At 39.9% G+C, this 22,488-nt stretch overlaps 1 protein-coding gene across 1 annotated transcript; it reads left to right on the forward strand.

The window, feature by feature from the left end:
- Nucleotides 1-4,230: 4,230 nt before the first annotated feature.
- LOC140925118 (beta-1,4-N-acetylgalactosaminyltransferase 3-like) lies at nucleotides 4,231-9,379 on the forward strand. Its single transcript, XM_073375076.1, has 4 exons — nucleotides 4,231-4,244; nucleotides 5,898-6,423; nucleotides 7,899-8,043; nucleotides 9,161-9,379. The coding sequence occupies exons 1-4, from the start codon at nucleotides 4,231-4,233 to the stop codon at nucleotides 9,304-9,306; spliced, it is 831 nt and encodes a 276-aa protein (XP_073231177.1). The 3' UTR covers nucleotides 9,307-9,379.
- Nucleotides 9,380-22,488: the final 13,109 nt, after the last annotated feature.

Genomic DNA, 22,488 nt, shown 5'->3' on the forward strand with positions numbered 1-22,488 from the left:
TACTATGGCAACGTGACGAAACGGCTTCTCCTCTCTATTTTAATCTTGGGTGGTTGGGGGGGTGGGGAGCGAGGAGAATGGAGGGTGGGACAAAGCGATTTGGAGAATTGTGCGTACCTCTGAAAAAATCCTGGCTACACCACTGTGAAGGCTTATAGGTGTGACTTCCTGTGGTTACATTGGCTTTGTTTTTAAGCATATATATTTGTTTATTTTTATCTTCACGTACAAACAAGACTAGACAACGCACAATAAAAAGTCTTCTTGCAAAATAATTATTAGTACTACGTCTTGGCAGGTTTCAATCAACCATTGTCAAACTATGCAAATGTTACGTGAATGTTACTTGAAAGATATCAATTTTCCTTTTAAGTTAAATGATCGCTTCGTTAAGAGTTTCTCAGAACTTTCTCGAGTAAGCTTCGTCTTGGGTTTAGGTTTACGGCCTCGCCTTCTTCAGCCGTTATCGTCAGACCAAACGGGGCGGGAAAACCTAGTGCGAACGGCCGTACGAAATTACTTGCGTGAATATCAAAGGAAGCCGACAGATGCAAGGTAAACGTAGCTGGCTAAAACTTTAGCACTGTAAACTTCAATAGAGTAGTTATTAAAGCAGGGGCACCCAACGATAATATAGTTCAAAACCACTTAAACATAGCATTGTTACAATTATTTTAGTATTTAAACGGTACATAGAGGCATATTTTTATCCCCTAAAAAGTTTTCTTCTGTTCGGATTTCGTAGCTGAAAGTCTAGTGATCCGAAAATTATAGGGATCAAAACTTACCTTTTCGAAAATTTCAGCCAGAAAAAAGGCTCCCGAAAATTATATGTGAGCTTTTTAGGGTAAAAATCCGTAAAAATGGGCAATTATACCATTTTTTAGATGTTCTAAAATCCTAGGAGAAGCAGGCAAGCAAGAAATTTTACAACCGTGAATGTTCCGAAAATTCTAGATGTCAAATCTTCTTCCGAACAGATATTTTCCGAAAATTGACGTTGGGTGCCCCTGTCAAAGTATGAACGGGACTTTTAGATGCCTAGTGGCGCCTCATCGCCCGAATCCACTGGTTCCTTTTCTCCAGATTGAGAAAATATTTCGTACTCTTTTCACCGTGTTCACACCATCGCACCCGTGCGCGAATTATAATACCTTGAAGTTTTTCTTCATATAAATGTTCTAATTTTTCTTTCGCCGTATTAGAATCGCTTGCGTTTTTATTGGTAGGATCGCCTTCGAAGGTTTGCTTTGCATTGTTAAACTCATCTTGCAATATGTCTCCCTTATCTTTTTTTCTCTTTTGCTTTACGTTTTGAAAACTGTATTGCTTGTGCTCTAAGATTATGCTTAATCCGATCCCAAATACATCTGTGATCCGGCAGGTCACACCCGCGCCCCTGGGCTAGCCAGACAGACATTTTAGCCGTAACCTCCCTTTGCTAGTTATCATCATCTAGAAGAAAACAGTTCATTTTCCAGTAACCCGGACCTTTAATGTGGTTTTGACTAATATTAAAATCCAAGGAAATGTCTGCATGGTCGGTTTTAATGGCTGGAAGAATATCCGTTACTGAAACCGAATCTTGAAGGTTATTTGAAATCAGCCAGTAGTCTAAGCGGCATAAAATTAAATCATTGGCGAGTTTCGAAACTTTTTAGAGAAGGATTTTTAATTCTCCAAATGTCAACAAATCAAGTTCGTCTCGCAAACAATCAATCGTTTCAATAACTGATTTCCTCGGTAACATTGTACCACCTCTTTTTTATCTAGGGCTGGATTCAGCGGAAATTAAAATCACCCCCTATAATTATATTTTCCGCTTTGTCCGCCAGATTCAGGGGCACCCAATGGATCTGTTCCTCAAAATATCTGTTCTTCAGGCACATTTTTGCTGGCTGGGAGATGTGAAAGAAGTAATAGTCCTTGGAAGGAAAGTGTTGCTGGAAAAAAGATAATTCAGGGTGTCAGAGGGGATTTGAAGTCTAGAATAGCTGCTACGGGTTACTTGTATGGGTTACTTACCACTCAAGATCTGAATTGTGCCCTATGAAACTTCCCAGTAAGTTAGGTTGCAGGTTGTAAGGTTGCTGGCCGGGAACTCTTCCATCAGTCTTGCTGGGAGTGAGGAACAGATAATTTTTTTTCCAGCAATCTCCCAAAATGCTTAAAATAGTCTCAGAAAACTTTATTCACGCTTTGTTGTAGTTTTTAGGTCTTTTTCTGAAAATTTCCCGTTGGGTGCCCCTGCAGATTTTCATTTTGGAGTATCGTTCTCAGAATGTTAAGAAAGTTTACAATGTCTTTATCCTTATTCGGTGCATAGATATTTTAAAATCAGCACGTACAATTTGTCCAGACCGTTTATGGACTCAAGTTTGTCAAATTGAAGTGAAATCGATTCCACCAAGACAGCGATAAACAAAAATGAATTTGAAATCAGTAAAAAACGAGATTTGTAACATCTAGACCTGCCATTGAATATCCATCATATGGAACTTTTAAACTGTGAAGTGTACTAATTCTGTATGTTTGAACTCAAATAAAACGCAAATAAATTTTAAACCTTATATTTTCAATAGTTGTCATAAATGAACGAAGGAGTGAATTCTAAATCACCCTCTCAAGTTACTCTGAAGTAGCATCATAGTGAATATGCCGGCTTTATCACATTTTCATATGCTAGGAAATTTGGTGAAATTTTCTTTTTTGCGATCTTGAAAACTAACCTTTTCTCTGTGCGGCTTTATGCAAAAGGATAATAGCATTATGGGAAATGAACTTGCAGAAATTTGAGTGGGGGTACCTCGCCCTGCGTATTTGAAGAATGAAGCCGAGCTTTTTTCAATTGCGAAAGATAGTTAAAAGTCCCAAGTTCAAATGTACTTCCTCCCAACGGTTTTTCTTTGGGTCCTTCGGTTTCCTCTCTCCTCAAAACACCATACTTCCAAATTCTAATTCGAGGCAGATTTCTACGAGCCTGCGAAAACATCCGTTTCTCCTCGCTCTTCGCTCCTGGGGACGTTTCGGGCTAGATTTCTACAAAAAAGACGCGGACTTTTTTCGACTTTTTCATCAAACCATTTGAATGATTTCTTGGCCAGTTATTACTCTCCCCCCGGGATAAGTTGCAGTCCTTAAGTATGCTTCATGTAATACCAAAAAGAAGCAGTATTGATTAAAAGAACATTATAGCCTACTTCGCAGACAGTCGAAACCAACAACCACCTACAATGAAATTCCAACAACCACCTACGGTGAACAGTGACACTTACCACCAGCAGGAATATCGAAAGAATGCCTTGCGGTCATCCCTCGAGTCAAGTAACCTGAAGCCGTTTCGTTCATATCTCTTTGTTCAGACCATCTCTGACGCTTTTTTTTTCTCTTTAAGTTAGCTAAATTTGTATTACAGCTTTTGATTTTTGTATTTAAATAACAAAGCTTATCTTATAAAGATATTAAATAACAACCTTTCTATAACTTCTTTACTGACACTAAAACACAAATTGAACAAATCGGATTATTTCATATCCTTTGCATCATAGACCAAATTGGACTCATTCAGTTCTATTATCACTATTTATAATCATAATTTATTGTTTCAGTTCTCAAAGGAAAGAAAGTGGAACAAATATGAGGTTTTTGTGGACTTGTCTTAGAAGGAGACGGCCGGGACCATTTGACACGTGGTCCTTTTTATTCGGTATAGTGATTTCAAGTCTACCTTTCATGGGCTATTTCTTGTTAGGCCCTCATTGTACATGTTCGTCTGTCCCTGCTAACTTGTTTACCAGAAAACAAAGCCGACTGGATTTAGTGGCATCAGTATCAGAAGAGTTTTCTTCGTTACCAGCATGCCCGTACAATCCAAGCTTCCTGATCCGTGGGACGATCGCAAGGTATTCTGGCTGGTGGCGTATCAACGAATCACTAGTTTTTCCAAGAGACGACACAGACATGTTAAATAGAGGCAGCCCCTGGCATTGGTTCCAGCCCAGTCCCCTTGCGGACAGGAAAAAAGTCAGTGTGGTTGTGAATAAGCTGTTGACTACCTTTCAGTCAAGGTATGAAGTAGATTCTATATACATTCTTTATAACGGAGCTCTCGCGCGAAGCGCGCCAGCGGAGCACCATAGGTAAGAAAATTTGGTAAACTATCCATCCGAGAAAATTTGGTTATGACGTAGCGTACGAACGTCCGTCCCTACACCCACTACATGTAAGCCGATGCCAAATGTCAGGTTATTTTGGCGGGAAAGCGTATGGCCACCCGCGTCTTGTGAAGCAGACACAACTAAAGAGTCAATAAAGACGAGAACGGAAAGCGGAAAATGTTTCTGTATCCTTTTTTTTTTTTTTTTTGAAGTATTAAGCTTAGATTAATTGTCATGTCCACAAATTTGGAATATAGAGAAAGAGAAAGACAGAGAAAAAGAGAAAGTAGGGCGACAGGCCAACGAAGCTCAACTAGAAAAGGAGCTAGAGCGAGAGAGAAAAAACAAAAGGAGACATTTTCTTTTGGAGGGACAATATGAAATTTTGTAGCGGCGGGATGCCAGCGGCAACCAGGGTGAAAATGAGCGACAGTGAAAAAAGAGTGAACAAGAACACGTCCGACAGTCCCTCCATTAAAGGAGTAACTAGGAAGTTTCTGGAAGTTTCACGTAATAGTCCTACAAAACAACGGCAAAGAAATGTACAAAAAAAGTGTGCTGCACGTGCAAAGTTGCTTTTTTGCTGATTAAACCTTTTGTTGTTGTTGTTGTTTTTACCGTTCTTGTTCCCCTCGCCGCTTTAGCATTACACGATTTTATATTTTGTTTGAGCCAACTATAAATATTATCGAGAGCTTCGCTTTTAGCTCTGGCTAAATCTATATATTTCTCATGCACGATGAGAGGGCAGCAATCAGCTGAGCAATATGTGTCCCTGTTTTGTCTTAAGTTTCCGCTTTAAGATTCGTAAAAATCCATTTAACAAAACGCGAAACAGATCACCACAGTTATTTTTCCAACAACCACTGCACCTTTCCATGTCTTTTTTATCGTCAGGGAACCTTTATGTGAAGCTGTTAATCATCAGCAAAACGCGCGAACTTAACTTCCTGTGCAATTTTACATTCTTTAGTCAAATGGGAAATAAAAATAATCCTGAACAGTCCCCTTAACAGTTTTAAGGAAGCTCGGACCGGCGTCATGTAGTATAGAAAGCGTCACTGACTGCCGCTGTCAGTACTGTTGTCATCCACCAAAGCAATAGAGATCTAAAGATTTTAAGAGGACGAGGCCGACTACTAGGACGAGCCGGATTTTCTAGTTCCTGTTCGACTTGTTCTACGCTCTTATTAGTGCGCGCGAGTGAGCCGATGTCATACGAAATGACCGTCGTAAATCTAACAACGACCAGTTTTAGCGAGTGCCGAGGTAACGAAAACGAATAATATCATTATCATCGAACCTAAGAAAACTCAACCCGTTCAACAAAAATAACCGTGCTGACCGTTCTGGTGAAAAAAAGTACAATGACGCTTTCCGAAGTGTTCTTCTTTTTTAGAATACTCTAAAAAAATTTAAGTCTCGCCTAAATCTCGCCTAGGTAGTTGTCCGGGTCGCCCTCGAATCTAAAGGTCACTAATGATGATATGTGCATAGCCTGAGTAGCAGACGTGGAAACGGGTAGGGCCGGGTTATAGGGGAAAAAAGGGAGGGAGATCGGGAAGAGAGGGTTTTGCGCTTTTCTCTCTTCCCTACCCCTCCCTCTCCCCTTTTCGCACCTGCTACGCAGGCCAATAAGTGCACTTATACCACACAACGTAGACTTTAACTCAACCGGAAGTTCTTCAATTTTTCTGGTGGTTCTCGTATTTCATTTCTTTCCTTTGTTTTCTTTTTTAGGAAGTGTTACGTAAAAAAAGTCTACAAAGTGATACAAAAATCAGACCCCGGAAATGGCGATCGCTTTTTGTTGGATCTTGAACTTGGTTTAATGTATGACCCATTGAATCGATCAATTCGCTTTACACAACACGTGTACCAGAGAAACGGAAGTGATATATTGTGCCATCCTGAAGGAATGAACTGGAACAGCAGCGCCACAGTATATTTAATTCTCGCTGTCAAGGATCAAGGACTGTGGGTGCACCATTTCATCAAACAGCTCACCATTGCGAGCTTATTAACCGGCGACACGAACTTTCACGTCATAATCGCTGATTTTCAAAGTAAAGATATTAACATGAGCGAGGCGTTTAGCACATCGCTACTCCGAAGTAGGCATACAATCATTAATTTAATGGGAAAATTTTACAGGACTCTTGCCTTGAACAAAGCAGCCGACGCAGTGCCTAATGCGCATGACATACTTTTCGTGTTTGACCTTCACATAGATGTGCCTGCAGACATCATCGACAGCGTTCGAAAGGTTATTCTATTCATAATACCCACTGTTTGATCTGTCTTCTCATTCGTTAAAAGTCTTCAGTTAATTTTGGAAATCAGCGCCACCTAAAGGTACGGAAAAACGGGCAACTAAAAACATGCAACTTATCTTCTGTAACATTACTACAAAACGAGTTAAAGGGCGATGTTACGCGTTTTACTACCCACATGAAATCTGTCTTGCAAGAAATCAGGTTGTTAACAGGTTTGAACAAGCGTGGTAAAACGCGCAACATCGCATTTCACTTGTTTTGCGGCAATGTTGAAAAACAAGTTGCACGTTATTGTTGCCCGTTTTACCGAAGCTTGAAGATTTACGTAAGATTTATCCGCTAGCATGTGGCGGATTGACTAATCTGTAGGTTGTTTGAGCAATGCATGATGTGAATCTGTGTTCCGTGTGGCCGTTAGTCTGCTACATAGCCGTTTTTGTGTCGTCCACCCAAAAACACCGTACGTTTTTAAAATAACGGAGCACAATACCTTCTTTAAAATTTTAAAAAAGCCCTAAGGACAATCAGTATCAAATTCCACCTTGTCATTACAACGCTTTATAAAACGGAGTAAAAAAAGGAAATAGCAGGTATCGAACCCCGTCCCTTCGGCCCCGAAGGTCAAGCTTTTCTCCACGTACGAGAATGATAGAAAGGACCTTACAAATTCATTCATTCATTCACCGATCGACGATAGCAGAGAGCCTTAAGCCAGTGAGCTAAAAAACAATTGTTAGATTCGGTTTTTGTGATTTGCAGAATAATCGAGGTCGAGTAAGTGATATCATCCGAGACCTTTGGTTGATAACACTTACCTTGAACTTGATTATTTTGGATATCAAAGAAACCTTATCCAATAATTGTTTGTAACAAGTTGACTTCCGTTTTCCTTCATAAGCCACAAAACTGGTGTAGTCTGCGTCACAGATGACGTACATATTTAATTTAACTTCGGTTAGTAACATCTGCGAAGCTGCTCCGGTATTCATATTCTGGGAACTGGGCACCCAGCGGACTCAACGAATAACCGGAAGTGCGTCTCGAATTTCCTTTCAACCTGATTGGCAAATCGACAATCATGGCGCGTACTCAAATCCTGAAACACAGCTGGAGACCCAGCCTCGTACCCAGTCGTTCGCGATCACTTTTGAGGGATATTTGAGAAAGCCCTCGTTCGTTCCCAGCATCCCCCGTTTCTCGCTTGTCTCCAGCTCTCGCGTGTTCCCCAATCCCCACTTAGCCTTGGGAAAACCTGTGGAGGAAGCAAGCTGAAGACCCAGAACAAGGATTTTGGCGCCGTTTCGCAGACGGACTCAACCAGGGTTTAGTTTCGTCTTTGGCGAAGGCTAAACTGGTGCCAAGTGAAAAACTAAGATCCCCATTCATACCTTAGAGAAAGGCTCCTGGAAAAAGATCAAAACAATGAAATCAAATAGTAGTAAATATTATCTCTCCTTCTCCTTAGAACACTATTGTAGGTCGTATGGTTTATTTCCCGGCAGTGGGCCGCCTAGATCAAGGAAGTAATTCTGTGGAACATCGAGGTTTCTGGCAAATGGATGGGTACGGACTAGTGGCGATGTATAAATCAGATTGGATAAGAGTAGGAGGTAAGACTAAAATAATTTATCCTTTGCGGAAACTAGGGTAAAGCATTTTCTCACACCAGAATAGAAAGGAAAAGTGTAACGTCATCTTACCAGGGTAGCAAAATTTGTGGGTCACAACAATAGCGAGTTGTTGCTACCATGGCAACGTGACGTAACGACTTCTCCTCTCTGTTAAGTTCAGTTAAGGGCGAGAAGAGGCAATCGTCACGAGAGGGAAACTGGGCCCAATTAACTTTCGCAAAGACTTCTGGGACCGCTACAAGAAACAAGGGAAAAAACTGGCCCGTACCCAGTAACAATCTCAGAAATAACTGCAGTGTCAGTCATATGGGCATCCCCTTCTCATATAGAGAGAAGAAGTGTGACGTCACGTTACCATGGTAGCAAAATTTTTTTGGATCACATCAATAGGAAGCTTAAGTAACGACGACGGTGACAACAACGAGAACGGCCAAAAAGTAATAAGTTTAGATAACAAAACAACAACGTTGCACGTGAATCACGCTTTTTTGTACATTTCATAACCGTCGTTGCACGAATACGACGTGAAACTTCCTAATTTCACGCGCCCGCTTTGTAAAGTAGTTGAACACAGCGATTTTTTTTTCTTTTTCTTAACCTAAATACGGTCCTCTTGGATTCAACCCCAGAAAATTTAGCTAACATTTGACAAATTGATTGAAACTAAATAAGATCGATGAAGTCTTAAACGGTGCGAATTCACTTTTTAAGTGACGTTTATCGGTTTGTTGTCATCCAGAAATTTTGCTACCGTGGCAACGTGACGTAACGACTTCTCCTCTCTATTACTTCAACGATCTGGGTTAGATTAGGGTTGGGTCGTACTGCGTCGCGAAATTCGATCAAATTTGGACAAAATGTTGGAAGCTGAAGGTTTCTCTACCTCTAGGACCTCTTTTTGTCTCGCTTTTACGCTCAACTGAAAGTAACAATCACGAATTATGGAATATCCGTTTCATAGAAAGACATCGCGCCTGCTTTTTGGACTGATATAAGCCGCATCTGTTTTATTTTCGTTTCACACTTCGAACATTTTAATATTTTTTGACTATTTTTGTTTTCTTCTTGTTTTCACTGCGCATGTGTGTTCAACTAGGAATGAATACTAAAGACTACAAATACAAGTGGGGCGGAGAAGACTGGGATCTACTCGACCGCGTGTTAATGGCGTCACTTGAAGTAGAGCGAAACAAGTACCCAGGCCTCTATCATCACTACCACTCCCCAAAAAAGTGGAATTAGCCAGGATTACGAACCAGGATGCACAGACAGTCATTATTAATGGGTGTTTAAGTTAGCAAGCGTAAAAACCCGGGGGCAGGACTCGGGCAGGGTTTGGGCTGGGTTTCTGACACACAAGAAGAATCCAAATTTGGACTAAATCCTGGAGGAAGAGGGCTGGCAAACTTTCGAAAGACGTATACCTCCTTACATAGCGTGCAAACGCAAACGTATACGCTCTTCTCACATATGGTAATATGCCCGTCTAACCTCGTTTACGGGTAAAAATTCTTTTGAAATTCAAATACGAAAACGTCGTCTGATTAGCATTTCGAAGGACTTTTTACTCAAAAACGAGGTTAGACGGGCATATTACCATACGTGAGAAGAGCGTATTCTGAGTCGTCGCTTATCCCTACCTAACTTTACGGGCGGAGGGAAGCAAAGACCCGAAATACATCTGTCCAGTTAAGCTAATATATTAAAGGTGGTGTCTGTGGGCGATTGGGTTATTTTGTGTGGGAAGAATTTGTTTTCCAGGCCTAATAATCGACTGTGATTAAGAGGCAAAACGTTTCACTGAGAAAAAACCCGCGGCAATTTTTTTTTTTGCCTTTGATGAGCCCGATGTAAGGGTACACTTTTGCTTAGTCTGTTTTACTGTATGCGCTTCTCTTTGTAATCATGAATATTTATTCAGTTTATTCTAGTTATTTCGGTGTTGGGTATTCCGACTTTATTCAGGGATATATAATATATAAATAAGTTTGTTTTTAGATCATTTCGGAAATCAAAAGTTCCACTATGTCTCAAATATCTTTTGTTAAGGGACAAACGATGGTGTTTACAATCTCAAAAAATAGATGTTGGACGTACGGGTTCTTTGAAGATAGCATTTGAACGAGAAAAAACTGTTTGATAAGAGGGATCTATTTTGGCTGTAAATTCTGTTATAGTACAAATATATTTTTCACCCATGCAGCTAACAGAAATCTGATAAAAAGGTTCTATTTTAAAAGTTAATAATCAAGTAACAGCTTTCGCTTTTTTTGCATTTAAAGTCTTACGACAAAATTTGTCGTAATTTTCAAGCTAACAGCTCACTCTTCTACTTTGTTAGCCCCCGTTACTTTGGTGTTCCTTGAGTGGAGCATGGTCTTCCTGTGCAATTAGCCAACTGAGTTTAAACTTTATCTTTTTTGAAAAGGAAAAACGTCTTTTTTATCACCGAAAACCAGGTAGCAGATATTCTTTTTCCTGCAAATGCAATAAAGACATTTTGCGCATTTACGTTTGAATTATCGTGGGTGTCCTGTGTTAAAAGCTCAAAATGTTTAACGCTTAATTTTGACATGTTCCAGCAAAAGAAATTTGCCGGATTTTTATTAGGTATCTTGATAGTTCAGCCTTACTTAAATGGCATTGAAAACAATTCTGTTGCAATTAGTTTGATGTTGAGTCTCTAAAATCAGTAACCTAGACTGACTGGACTATTAATTTTACTGAGCTTGTAACTTTTACATTTAATTTATTTTGTTTTGCTATTACGCCTGAAAGTATTTTGTAAAGTCTGTGCGCATTTTTTAAGTTTATAAGTTTTGACATGTAATAACTTTGCACTCACTTAAGCCTGCGCATGTGTTATAAGGGGGAGGGGGTACTCCCTTATATGGCCTATTCGGGGCAACCTCTTCCCCAGGGCGCTTTTTCCTGGCTTTGGAGGCAAAGCCAGGGAAAAGAGCCCTGGGGACGAGGTTGTATTCAGGGATCAGTGCTGCAACAGCGTTCAGTGCTGCCGGACCTCTCTGTCCTAAAAAGATATATAATTTCGCTGGAGTCTGCCAATGGCGTATTGCCTCGCGTATTGCCTGCACGATCGATTTGATTTGCTATGTGAACTGTTTTTTATTTATACTTCAATTATAAAACAGCAATGAATATAAAGTGAATTTGCTCTTGCGTGCGTTCTGTCCTTTTTCCTAAACAGGTTAATAGAATAAGGGTTGTTGTCCTAAATAGGGAAATATTAAATGTATTTTAGGAATTTTTTGTCTTAAACAGGGTCAGGGTTTCAAACCTTCAGCGGCTCAACTATACTAAAATACTGGTCAAGTACCGCCCCGTGGCTCTAGCCTGTCTTCGTTCTGCATCCTCTTCTACCACAACAATCCTCCCCTCCCGTGTCCTCTTCAACAGTCCTCTTCCACGTCCACGTCATGTTGACCCTCCACCAACACTAACCCTACTCTCTACCCCTCCTCCTCTTATACCTCGCGCTCCTCTTTGTCGACCTCCATCAACTGACTGGCCTCTCTGGGTTGTGCGACCCTGTCCACAGGGCCTCCTTCCTCTTCTTCCCCGTCCCCGGGTGCATCCTGATCCGGTTTAAGTATCATTCTCGCTCTCTACCTCGGTGCCATTGGAAGAATTTGACTCAGAAGCCAGAACAAGCAAATTTCTCCGCTTTGTGAGAACCTCTTCATGGGCATTTCAAAGACAATGACGGAGAATGGACAATGTGCGTATAGGTTATTTTCCTTGCACCAATCAGTGCACCGGTGTTGATCCCCGAGAAAAAATGCCCGAGAAAAAAATTCAACTTAGTTGAGTTGGAAGCCATCTTCATGTTGTCCAAAATGATGTCAAGTGTTGCAAAATCCCAAGCATGTAATGCCTTTTAATTGTAAGTAGACCAAATGCTGGCTGCAATCTTCGGTAGATTTGTTACAAGCGAATCCATACTTAATTTAGAGGCACGTTTTACGTCTATTTGTATTCGTGCATCAAAAAAAAAAAAAAAAAAAAAATTCTGTGCCAGGTTTTCAAAGCTGGGTAAGATAACCCGGAGTTTGAGCGAAATTGGTATTTTTCAATTTTAAAAAAATTCTTAAATGCAAATTCAGTTTCATTCCTTTTCTCTTCAAATTAATTATAGTATGCTCTCGAAAGTATAGAGACAATTTTCGAGAAAACTCTTTTAAACAAAAGAAATTAAAAAGATACCCGTATTACAAATTAACCCCGGATTTATAGTGCTAATTGGCCTATAAACGACATGTAATCAACAAATCGCTGTGGCGTAATGACGGGTAAGTCACAGCTAGTTGAGAAGGTTGCTTCATGTCTCGGAAAAAAAGGGAATTTAGGAAGGGGGGAAATAGAAAAACAGATAGGTACCGGGAAACGAGTCCTTTTTTCTATAAGCAGTAAGTATTTATGGCAAGTTTATGGTATGTAATATTTTAATGAATTCACTGTTGTCGTTGCGACAACAACAACAATTACGAAAAGTGAGTTCCTCATAGGAAAAAAAGTAGACTTATACCTCGTCATTCTCGGAAGGGTCTTCTTGGAGCACACATCGAGTTTTCATGCATGCACACGCGTTCCTCGTACTCGGTGGCAACTCGAAGTGCAGAACTGCTGAGCACTACGACACGGGCAGGCATTTCTTTCTGCTTCTCTTAAGCAAAAGCCAGTACATGTACACACCGAGATATCATCGCGTCCTGCCTGAGCGGCCACTTCAATGTCTCTTTCCTCAATTTTATCGAGAATAAAGTTTATCTCCATTAAGGCCATCCCCTTTTTTTCTTCGTTTACTGTCGAATGCGTTTCCTGATACTGGGTCGGTCGGTCGGATTTGAAAAAAAAAAAACCTAAAAAAAAAATCACAAGACGTCTCGGAATAGAAGGCCCTGGTACCCCAAGACGACGTTAAAAGTTAACATTCACATATTTGGATTAACAAAATGTACAATATACCGTGAAAAATGTTCATGTGTTTGTTCCTGTTTTTCTCTATGCTGTTACTATGCTCATTTTTCAGATTAAAAGAATTATTTCAAGTGAAAAATGGTATAACTACGTCGTTACGTTTTTTTTTTTTTTGAAAATGTCAAAAATTTGGGTCGGTCGCACGACAGTAAACGGAGAAAAAAAAGAGGATGGCCTGATGGCGAGAGAAAAAAAAGCATCATTGTTTCACGTCATGTAAGACTTGAATTGGTACATTTGATGAAGTGTTACACGACGTAAGTACCTTCCAAAACAACCAAAACAAACTGTTGAGCCTGCGCAGTACGGACTGGAAGGCTTCTTTATACGCACTCTATGTAAGCCGATGCCAAATGTATGGTTATTTTGGCGGGAAAATGAATGAATGAATGAAGAGTCGTGGATGAGAGGACAACAGACGTGCCCTCTGACAATATTTTTTAACATGCGAACAGTAAGCTCGAACGTCAGCAAACAAAGGCGCCACTGGCAGCCGCTCTCAGTCTATTTATGAGCTTACTGTACCCACCCAACCCATGATGTGAATGATGTGATTTGTGAGGGTTGGCCACAACACCGGAGTCTACGTCCCCTACTGTTTTCAAACAGTGGTGTGGGTTCTTTTCCGTCCCACAAGAACCAGATAAGTGTAAGTGCTGTGAGACGGGACCTACGGTTTTTCGTCCTTATCCGAGAAGACTAGAAAGTCTAACCGTTTGCAGATGTCATTACAAAGGCAGCACTTTCTTCTCAGTTATTTTAAGACCCTGAGTGTTGGTCAGGCCAGGGTTCGAACCCGTGACCTCCCGCTCAGCAGACCGGCGCTCTCCCAACTGAGCTAACTGGAGGGCGGAAAGCGTATGGCCACCCGCCTCTTGTCAAGTAGAGACAACTAAAGAGTCAATAACGACGAAAATGGAAAGCAGAAAATGTTTCTGTATCCGTGTTGTCTAAAGTATTAAGCTTAGATTAATTGTCATGTCTACAAATTTGGAATATAGAGAAAGAAAAAGACAGAGAAAAAGAGAAAGTAGAGGGTGCTAATGGGGGTACCCAATTCTCAGTTAACTACTATTTTTTCGGCCAAATTTCAGTAAACTACTATTTTTTTGGCCAATTCTCAGTTAACTACTAATTTTGGTTAGCCATTAACTTTTAGTTTCCCACAGCGAATATTATCCGATCATAACCCGAATTTTCCTTCTTTCAGCAAGTCTATCACTTTAGGGGTAGGTCCTAATAAAATCAAGGTATAAATTTTCATAAACTCTGCCACTAGTACAATTTATTGGCAACTGAAAATATAAGTCGTATAACCATCAATATTACACCAGCCTCATAGATCCAGACGCACCAGTCATGATCTCGTACTGATCTTCCCGACATGGTCATGCATGTCCTGCCATAAACTACTTCAAAGTCACCTTCCTCGGCACTTTCACTATCTGATCGGAATATCTGGTTGCTGTAAGTCCTGTATCTTGTTGTTGGCCTAAGTTTCAATCCATTTTTAATCCTTGCAATCCATTGCAACAGACGACGAGAAACATTATCAATGCCAAAATATAGTCTTAGATAACAAAACTGAACCATTATTTTTGGAATTCAATTGGTGAATTCAATCACTATTTGCACCAATGGGAGAGACATAGTCGAGAGTGCTGACAAAGGCATGAAAGTATTTGACAAGGGACAATTCGACTTTTATTTCGTGAGTGTAGCCGTCTTCGAACTCCAAGTTCTTTTAAGTGATTCCTTTACTGTGGTTCCAAAGTCTTGGGCGTTGTTCAAAGAACTAAATATTTATGTTGTGTTGAAGTGAGAAACCGCATGTAGGTTTTCCACCTGCGTTGTCAGAAGTTTTCTTTTACCTCGATATAGATTTTGTCGACATCCTCTTCCGGGTCCCGCAATGTTACCTTTTTTGCAGACGTACCTTTTTCGCATATTTCAAAAGCCTCATAAAGATATCCAAGGGTTTTAAGAAATGAGAATTCCGCAGCTGTTTCAGTAAGACCGGTTTAAACACGAGCATTTCTTTCTATTAAAAAAGTCGCAATAGTTAGAACGCCAACATCAGTTACAAAAATGATTTCTCGTAAGTACAAATCCATGTACTTGAAACAAAGACTGCCGATTTCTTTGAACCTTCAGAAATTTTTTCTAGCCAGAACCAATGCTAAGAGTCACAGCTTGTTTATTTGGGTAATGTTAAACTTGACGATCTTTTGGGTCCGTGAAAACAGTATTTTCCTTTTCCGGACACAGAAGTCTTGTTAATATCAGAAAACGAATTATTCGTTGAGTTGTCTACAACCAGCTCTTTGACTTACGCTTTCTGTTTCTCAGGTACTGCCCTGGTGAACCTTTTGCACATAGTAATATAAGTAAATGTGCCACCTGGTCATCAGCGGGACAGAAAAATGTCAGGAAACAGCATTTCTGTTTGCAAAACTTTGTTGCTTTCATTAATTTAATATAATATCACTTAACTGTTAATTTTTCATTTATCAGTTAACTACTAATTTTTTTTGCTAATTATCAGTTAACTACTATTTTTTTGGCCAGATATCAGTTAACTGTTCACCCCATTCGCACCCTCAAAGTAGGGCAACTTGCCAGCAAAGATCAACGAGAAAAAGAGCTAGAGCGAGAGGGAAAAAACAAAGAAGACTTTTTTTGTTGGAGGAACAACATGAAAATTTTGTAGCGGCGGTGAGAAAATAAGAAATGTTAGCGGCCACCAGGGTGAAAATGAACGACGGTGCAAAAAAAAAAAAAGTGAACAAGAACACAGACGACATTTCCTCTATAAAACGTGTAACGTGTTGTCGTTGTACAAAACAACGGCAAAGAAATGTACAAAAAAGTGTGCTGTACGTGCAAAGTTGCTTTTTTGCTAATTAAACCTATTGCTGTTTTTCACCGTTCTTTTTGCCTTCGCCGCTTTAGCATTACACGATTTTATATTTTGTTTGAGCAAACTATAATTATTATCGAGAGCTTCGCTTTTAGCCCTGGCAAATTCTATATATTACGATCCATGGCAAGCTTTTTTTCTACTTTATAAAAGCAGCAAATTATGTTGACACTGTTGACAGCCGTTCACTCAATGCACGTCAATGCGTGTCAGCATTCGTACTCAACTGTGGAGACCGTCAGGCAGCCAACCTCGTCCCCAGGGCGCTTTTCCCTGGCTTTTCCCGCCCCACCTCCAAAGCCAGGGAAAAGAAGCGCCCCGGGGACGAGGTTGTCAGGCCGCCAAATTTTAAGTAGACGTTGTAGAGGGGAGGGATGTGACACAAAAAACATCCGGTTGACGTTAAGTGGGGACCAGGTGGATAATGCTGACGGCCCCTTGATGAAATTAACTTGTACCTGCGAAATTGACATATTTGTTTATTTTTTTATTTCCTCGCACAAAAAACGCAAAATAAAGAGTGTTCTTGTAAAATAAATATTAGTATTACGTCTTGGCACTGGTTTCAATCAACCACTGTTATATAAACTAGACACAGGCAAATGTTGCTTGAAAAATATCAGTTTCCGCTGCGGTACTTTTCGCATACCTAGTACCACCATTTCCCTTTTAAGGTAGATGATCTCTTCGTTAAGAGTTTCTCAGAACTTTCTCTGAGTAAGCTTCGTCTTGGGTTTAGCTTTACGGCCTCGCCTTATTAAGCCGTTATCGTCAGACCAAACGGGGCGGGAAAACTGGTGCGAACGGCCGTAAGAAAAAACGAAAATTAATTGCATGAATATCCAAGGAAACCGACAGATGCAAGGTAAACGTAGCTAGCATTAACTTTAGCGCTGTAAACCTCAGTTGAGTAGTAGTTATTCAAGTATGAACGGGATTTTTAGATACCTAGTGGTGCTTTCATCGCCCGAGTCCACACTTCCAAATTCCAATTCGAGGCAGATTTCTAGCATATTGACGGATATGATAAACTATAAGGAACTATAGATCCCCAATCCTCGCATGTATCGATGGAACTTCAGATTTATAGCAACCATAGCCTGCGTGGCAGGCGTTCGAAAGCGAAGGGGAAGGGAATTAGGGTGCGACAGCGCGCGAGGGAAGAGGGGCAAGGGGAACGCCTGCAAGGTAGCCATTGTTTTCGCCTTCCCGCCTACTAATTAAAAAAATAGCAAAAATAGCGCAACTGTGAATGACTAGCTGTCAAATAAGTTTGGCCGTGATGCACGTATTCTGGTCGTATTTCTAGCACTGTTTTTCTTGTGTTTTCCTAAAACAAGAAATCTAAAGTAAAGGTACTATAAAAAAAAGTTCAAATGCGGTCGTCCATTGAAGGAATCTTCCTTGAAAGTTGCAACGACGCGTGCCGAGTCACATAAAATCCAGCATAAATCGATTCAAGTTGTTGCTGAAGGAATCGGGCTGGAAAACTATTTAATAAGAAATGTAGCGGCTCTTCACGACTTTCAATGCAATGTTTGTCTAAGACAAATTAAAACACTTTGCCGTCACGAACTCTTTGAATTTCTATCAGGACAAATTGGATCCAGCGGAGCACACAAAATAACGCTGGTGGCGGGCAAAGAAGAGCTGAACTTCGAAGATCTGCAAGAAGGCAACAATTTGTTATAAAAGTAAGTTCCTGGCGGTTTTATAACCGGCAAGAAGAAGTCTTCAACCAAAAATCGCCAAAAGTTATAGATCGCTTCGTCTTCAATTATCTTGCCGTTGATAACGTGGGTCAAACAGCAGATAACAGGCACACAGGCAGCATGATTTTTCCTTTCTTTCTTCTCGCGAGTAAAACCGACAAGCCTTTGGGAGATGATGCTTTTCAGAACCAGTCAGTAAAACTCATCTGCTGACAGGCCTTTTCCTTCATACTTGAACTGTTTTTTTTTCTATTCTCCTTTTAAGCTGAAGTTGATGCCTTCTAACGACATATGTTTAGCTACTCAAATGGCGTGATGTTGATTTCAACCAATCGGAAAAAGGTATTAAGGCGAAGATTGGCATTTAATTAATTCTGACCAATCACTATTTTCACGCTCAGAATCTGAGCGTGAAAAATGGAGAAAACAATGGCGTCCTTGCAGGCGTTCCTTTCCTTTTTCCCTCGCGCGCCCAAATTCCCCCTTCCCCTTCCCCTTTTAACGCCTGCCACGCAGGCTACAGCAACCATCGATACATGCGTGGATTAGGAATCCATAAGGTTTCAGTCTATCGTATCCTTCGATATGCTAGAAAAAGCTTGAAGCTGGGTTCCCGTAAGGCCAAGTAAAAGAAATACCAATATTTCTCTTCTGTATTTCTGTATAAAGAAAGGGAGTGGGCTTTTGGCCACTTTTTCATCAAAAATACTTTCTTGACAAATTATTGCCCTCCCACTGCGGGAATAATTATATAAGTTGCAGTTATTCAGTAGGTCACATATTTATGAAAACTGTTGTGTTAAAAAACGGTACCGTAAGGAAGCTGTTTTTTCATACTCATATATATTTGTAAAAGGACAGATTTTTTACAAAAAATATATTCTGTAAAAAAACGGTCATACACTAAAAGTTATTGGCGAATTCAGTTATGGTTCATTTTAAAGTTGTTCAGCATTTACAAGTGTTTTCTGGCATTTTTCTCAATCTCGAAAATAAAACACGCATTGGCGTACGTTACAAACCGCCTTTATAGTCCCTAATTCTTATAAACAAATCGGCTTCTGTTTTTATGGCCTTACAAGTTGCTCTGTGTATTGCAAAAATTAGACTAACAAGCAAGTGTATGTGCGTTTGTAGGCGACCGTTTCCTTCAGTTGCTTGATTAGCCGACTGAACATGTTCCTACATTATGTTAGAAACTTAAGTTGTAACGCAGACATGACACTCTTACATGCCTCAACATGGATTTCAAAAGAGTATGAATTCCGTGATAGAAATCTAGCGCAACATAATACAGGAATATTGCCTAACGTACAATAGACCTTTTTACAGATACGGCGGCCATATTGAATAAATTCGATGTAAGGAGTATTATAGGATGCCCAGGGGGCATGAGCACATTTCGTTTGTATTTTTGAGCGCTTTTCGGGACACTTTTTCTTAAAGTTTTCTTAGAATAAGATTGTAATAGGAAAAAAGATCCTTGTGCCGTGTTTGGATGAAATGATGATCGCCTTTTTCTAGTTTTGTATTAGAAATGTGGTCTTTCACTGTTTATACTACTACATGAGAAATTTATGCAATTTTATTGGCTTAGAGCAGTGGTTTTTCAGCTTAATTTGAAATACCTACATGTGAAAATTACAACCTTTTGCGAGTAGTAGTAGTATAAACAAATAATAACATGATTTGTACGTGATATTTGGCATAAATACCACTCGTGATATTTCAAAATTGTCTCAAATTTCACTCGCCTAACGGCTCGTGAAATTACGTATAACAATTTTGAAATATCATTCATGGTGTTTATGCCAAATATCACTACAAACCATGCTATTACCTATACATATTTCTCGGGGGAAAAGGCGATCATTATTGCATCGAAACACGGCACAAGAATCTTTTTCCCGATTTAAATCTTAGTCTAAGAAAACTTTAAGAAAAAATGTCCCGAAAAGCGCTCGAAAATACAAACGAAATGTGCTCATGCCCCCTGGGCATCCTATAATACTCCTCAAATCGAATTAATTCAATATGGCCGCCGTATTGGTAAAAAGGTCCATTGCTGTCGATGATTATTGCTGAAGATTTATGCTAGAAATGGAGTTATAATTTGTCCAGTGCTGAGAGCATCAAAGCAAAAAAGGAAATGGCAAACGTTAATAAGCGATTGTTGCTCTTGTATTTGCTGTATACCGACTAGTGTCAGAACTGTGCACGTGCAATCATGTGCTGAAGTTTTAAAAATTTTGTGCCCTTGCATACACCTGGACTCGCGTTATAGCCAAGTGTTTTGTTGACAGCTAAACCGATTATTGCAGCTAATAACCTTGGGAAATAGATAAATAATACAGAACAATAATAACAAATGAAATTACTGCCTGTTCTTTCTTCGCATTTAACAACCAGAAGGTCCTGGAAAATTGAATGCCAAAGGAAACAAGAAGTGATACTAAAAAGAACGTAAATGTAAGTTCACAAAGGAATTTAAAAGCCCCACAATAAAGTGCTTCCTATAGTGTGGACACGGGAACGTGAACGTCACCAGCCGGATGTCTAATAACGTATAGTTTGAGAAGCGCACGAAGACTACAGTTCAGTAAAGTTCGAACATATTGAAAACAGCCTGTCTTCGATAAAAGGGTTTGTCAAATGATCTGAAAGCAAGAGCATGAAGCTCTTTTTTTCACGAAAATTTATATGAGTGGAAAAGCAGGATTTTTACATAAAATGGCAGCTTTCTTACAAAAATATATTTTGTAAGGGACTCTTCAAAAAGTATAGGGGGTGGTGGGGGGGGGGGGGGAGTGGACGGGAGCAGAGAGGGGGTCATGAGGTTTTGAGCCTTGTGCAAGGGGTGGGTCGTACAATTTTCAGCTACCCTTAGGGGGTGGATCACCCTATTTCATTAGATAGATAGGCACTAACTACTAACGAGACAGTTGACTACATTTGTTATACAAAACAAAGCCAGCTGGAACTATTGCTAAAATACTCACAAAACTGTTGTGCGAGAAAATACAAAGGGTGACAGGCCGCACATCAAAATGGGCGTGGAACCGTCTGTTAACCTTTTTTTTTGGCTCTAACGAGCATGTCCTTTAATGATTTTCCTTTTTGTAAGGAAATGATTGGCGGTTCTTTAAAAATTTATTGAAGTTATAGTTGGTTTTGTATAAGATTCCATTTTTTCATTCAAGCTTCCTGTATAGTAATCGGCTCCTGTAGACACTGAGGGCTGGTATTGTGTCACGAATGGCAATATTTCTTTTTCCTCCTTGTTGTTTTGTTTTAGGGGTTTAGAATCCCTTTTGTGAATTTTATTTCTGATAGCAGGTTTTCTATCAAAGATTGTGGGTAGCCTCCGTCCGTCAAGCGTTTCTTTTTTAAATCTGAATTATTTTCCTCAAAGGTTGTTTCTGAGGAGTTTTTTCGTAGGATTCTCAAGGCTTCTCCTTTCACAAATCTTTTTTTAACATTTGACCCACCCCCTAGTTATATGATTTCTGTGATTTTGATATTGGTTGTAGAGACTGTAGAAGTGTATCAACAAATTTTGTCAAGCACAGAACAAGGTTTTATTGGATTATTAAGAGGAAACCAAACATCCATGTTTTAACTAGGGGGTGGGTCATGCAATTTCCAACCTTGTTTTAGGGGTGGGTCAGTCATTTTTGTGCCGAGGGGAGGGGGTGGGCCATGTGTTTTTTATCAACCACATTTCCAAATGCTCCGGCCCACACCACCCTATACTTTTTGACTAGTCCCTAAAAATACAGCTTTTTTACATGAAAAAGCAGCTTTCTTACAAACATATATTTTGTAAAAAAGCAGCCTTTTTACAAAAATATATTTCTGTAAAAAAGCAGGCTATTTACATAAGCAACTTTTTTACGGAAATATGTTTTTGCAAAAGCAGTATTTTTACAACCGTTCAATTTGTAAAAAGACCCAGCTTTTTACATAAAAATGACGCTTTTTTACAAGAACCGTTTTTTTTATGCAACACGACTGGTGTTAAAAGATTTAAAAGGTTGTTGGTTTTTGTTCGTTCCATCTTTTCCAAAAACAAATGACAGGAGCCGATGCAAATGATAATAAAAGAAAGGCAGCCTAAAAGGAAGCGGGCGGGAACTAAAAAAAAATTTTTTCACTTTAGCTATCACCATTTTTTTCTCCGTTTAGCGTCATCCGACCGACTCAAATTTTGGCATTTTCAAAAAAAGGAATACCATGCCAGCAGAGGTTTCTCTCGGTTCCAGCGTAGCTTTTAGCGATCGACTTTTAGCGTTTACGAAGTCGTTCGCATGGCTTGTCTGTCGCGTGATTAGTTTGTGTACGTCCTGTAAACAAAAAAGTAAAGTACTACTTAAATTGATTCTTTTAATCTGAAAAATGAGCATTGTAACGGCATTTCGTAGCATAGAAGTTTCGACAGTGCCATGGTAGAGGGTGCTAATGGGGGTACCCAATTCTCAGTTAACTACAATTTTTTCGGCCAAATATCATTCTCATTGGTTGAGCTACTACTAGGCTATATGTTATAGCCCACTAGTAGCGCAAAGCGCCTGCCTTTCGGCGGCAAAAAAGGATTAAAGCCTAGCTTTAACTAGCTAAAGTTGTTTTGTCGCGGTATTTTTCACCAACTAGTTGGATTTTACTAAAGCAATTATTCCTCTCGCCCTCATGGCCTCTGAGTCAATAGCCCATTTGGCCTTCGGCCTCATGGGTGACTCACAGCCCATTCGGGCTCGAGGAATAATTGTTAAATATGACACCAGTCTCATAGATCCA

Source organism: Porites lutea, chromosome 2, assembly GCF_958299795.1.
Source record: "Porites lutea chromosome 2, jaPorLute2.1, whole genome shotgun sequence".
Classification (NCBI taxonomy): domain Eukaryota; kingdom Metazoa; phylum Cnidaria; class Anthozoa; order Scleractinia; family Poritidae; genus Porites; species Porites lutea.

What these genes read in the sequence shown, in the direction of transcription:
- LOC140925118 (XM_073375076.1), top strand. An exon ending in TCATCGACAGCGTTCGAAAG is followed by an intron (nt 6,424 to 7,898) that starts GTTATTCTATTC and finishes CCTTCTCCTTAG; the next exon opens with AACACTATTGTAGGTCGTAT. An exon ending in AGATTGGATAAGAGTAGGAG is followed by an intron (nt 8,044 to 9,160) that starts GTAAGACTAAAA and finishes GTGTTCAACTAG; the next exon opens with GAATGAATACTAAAGACTAC.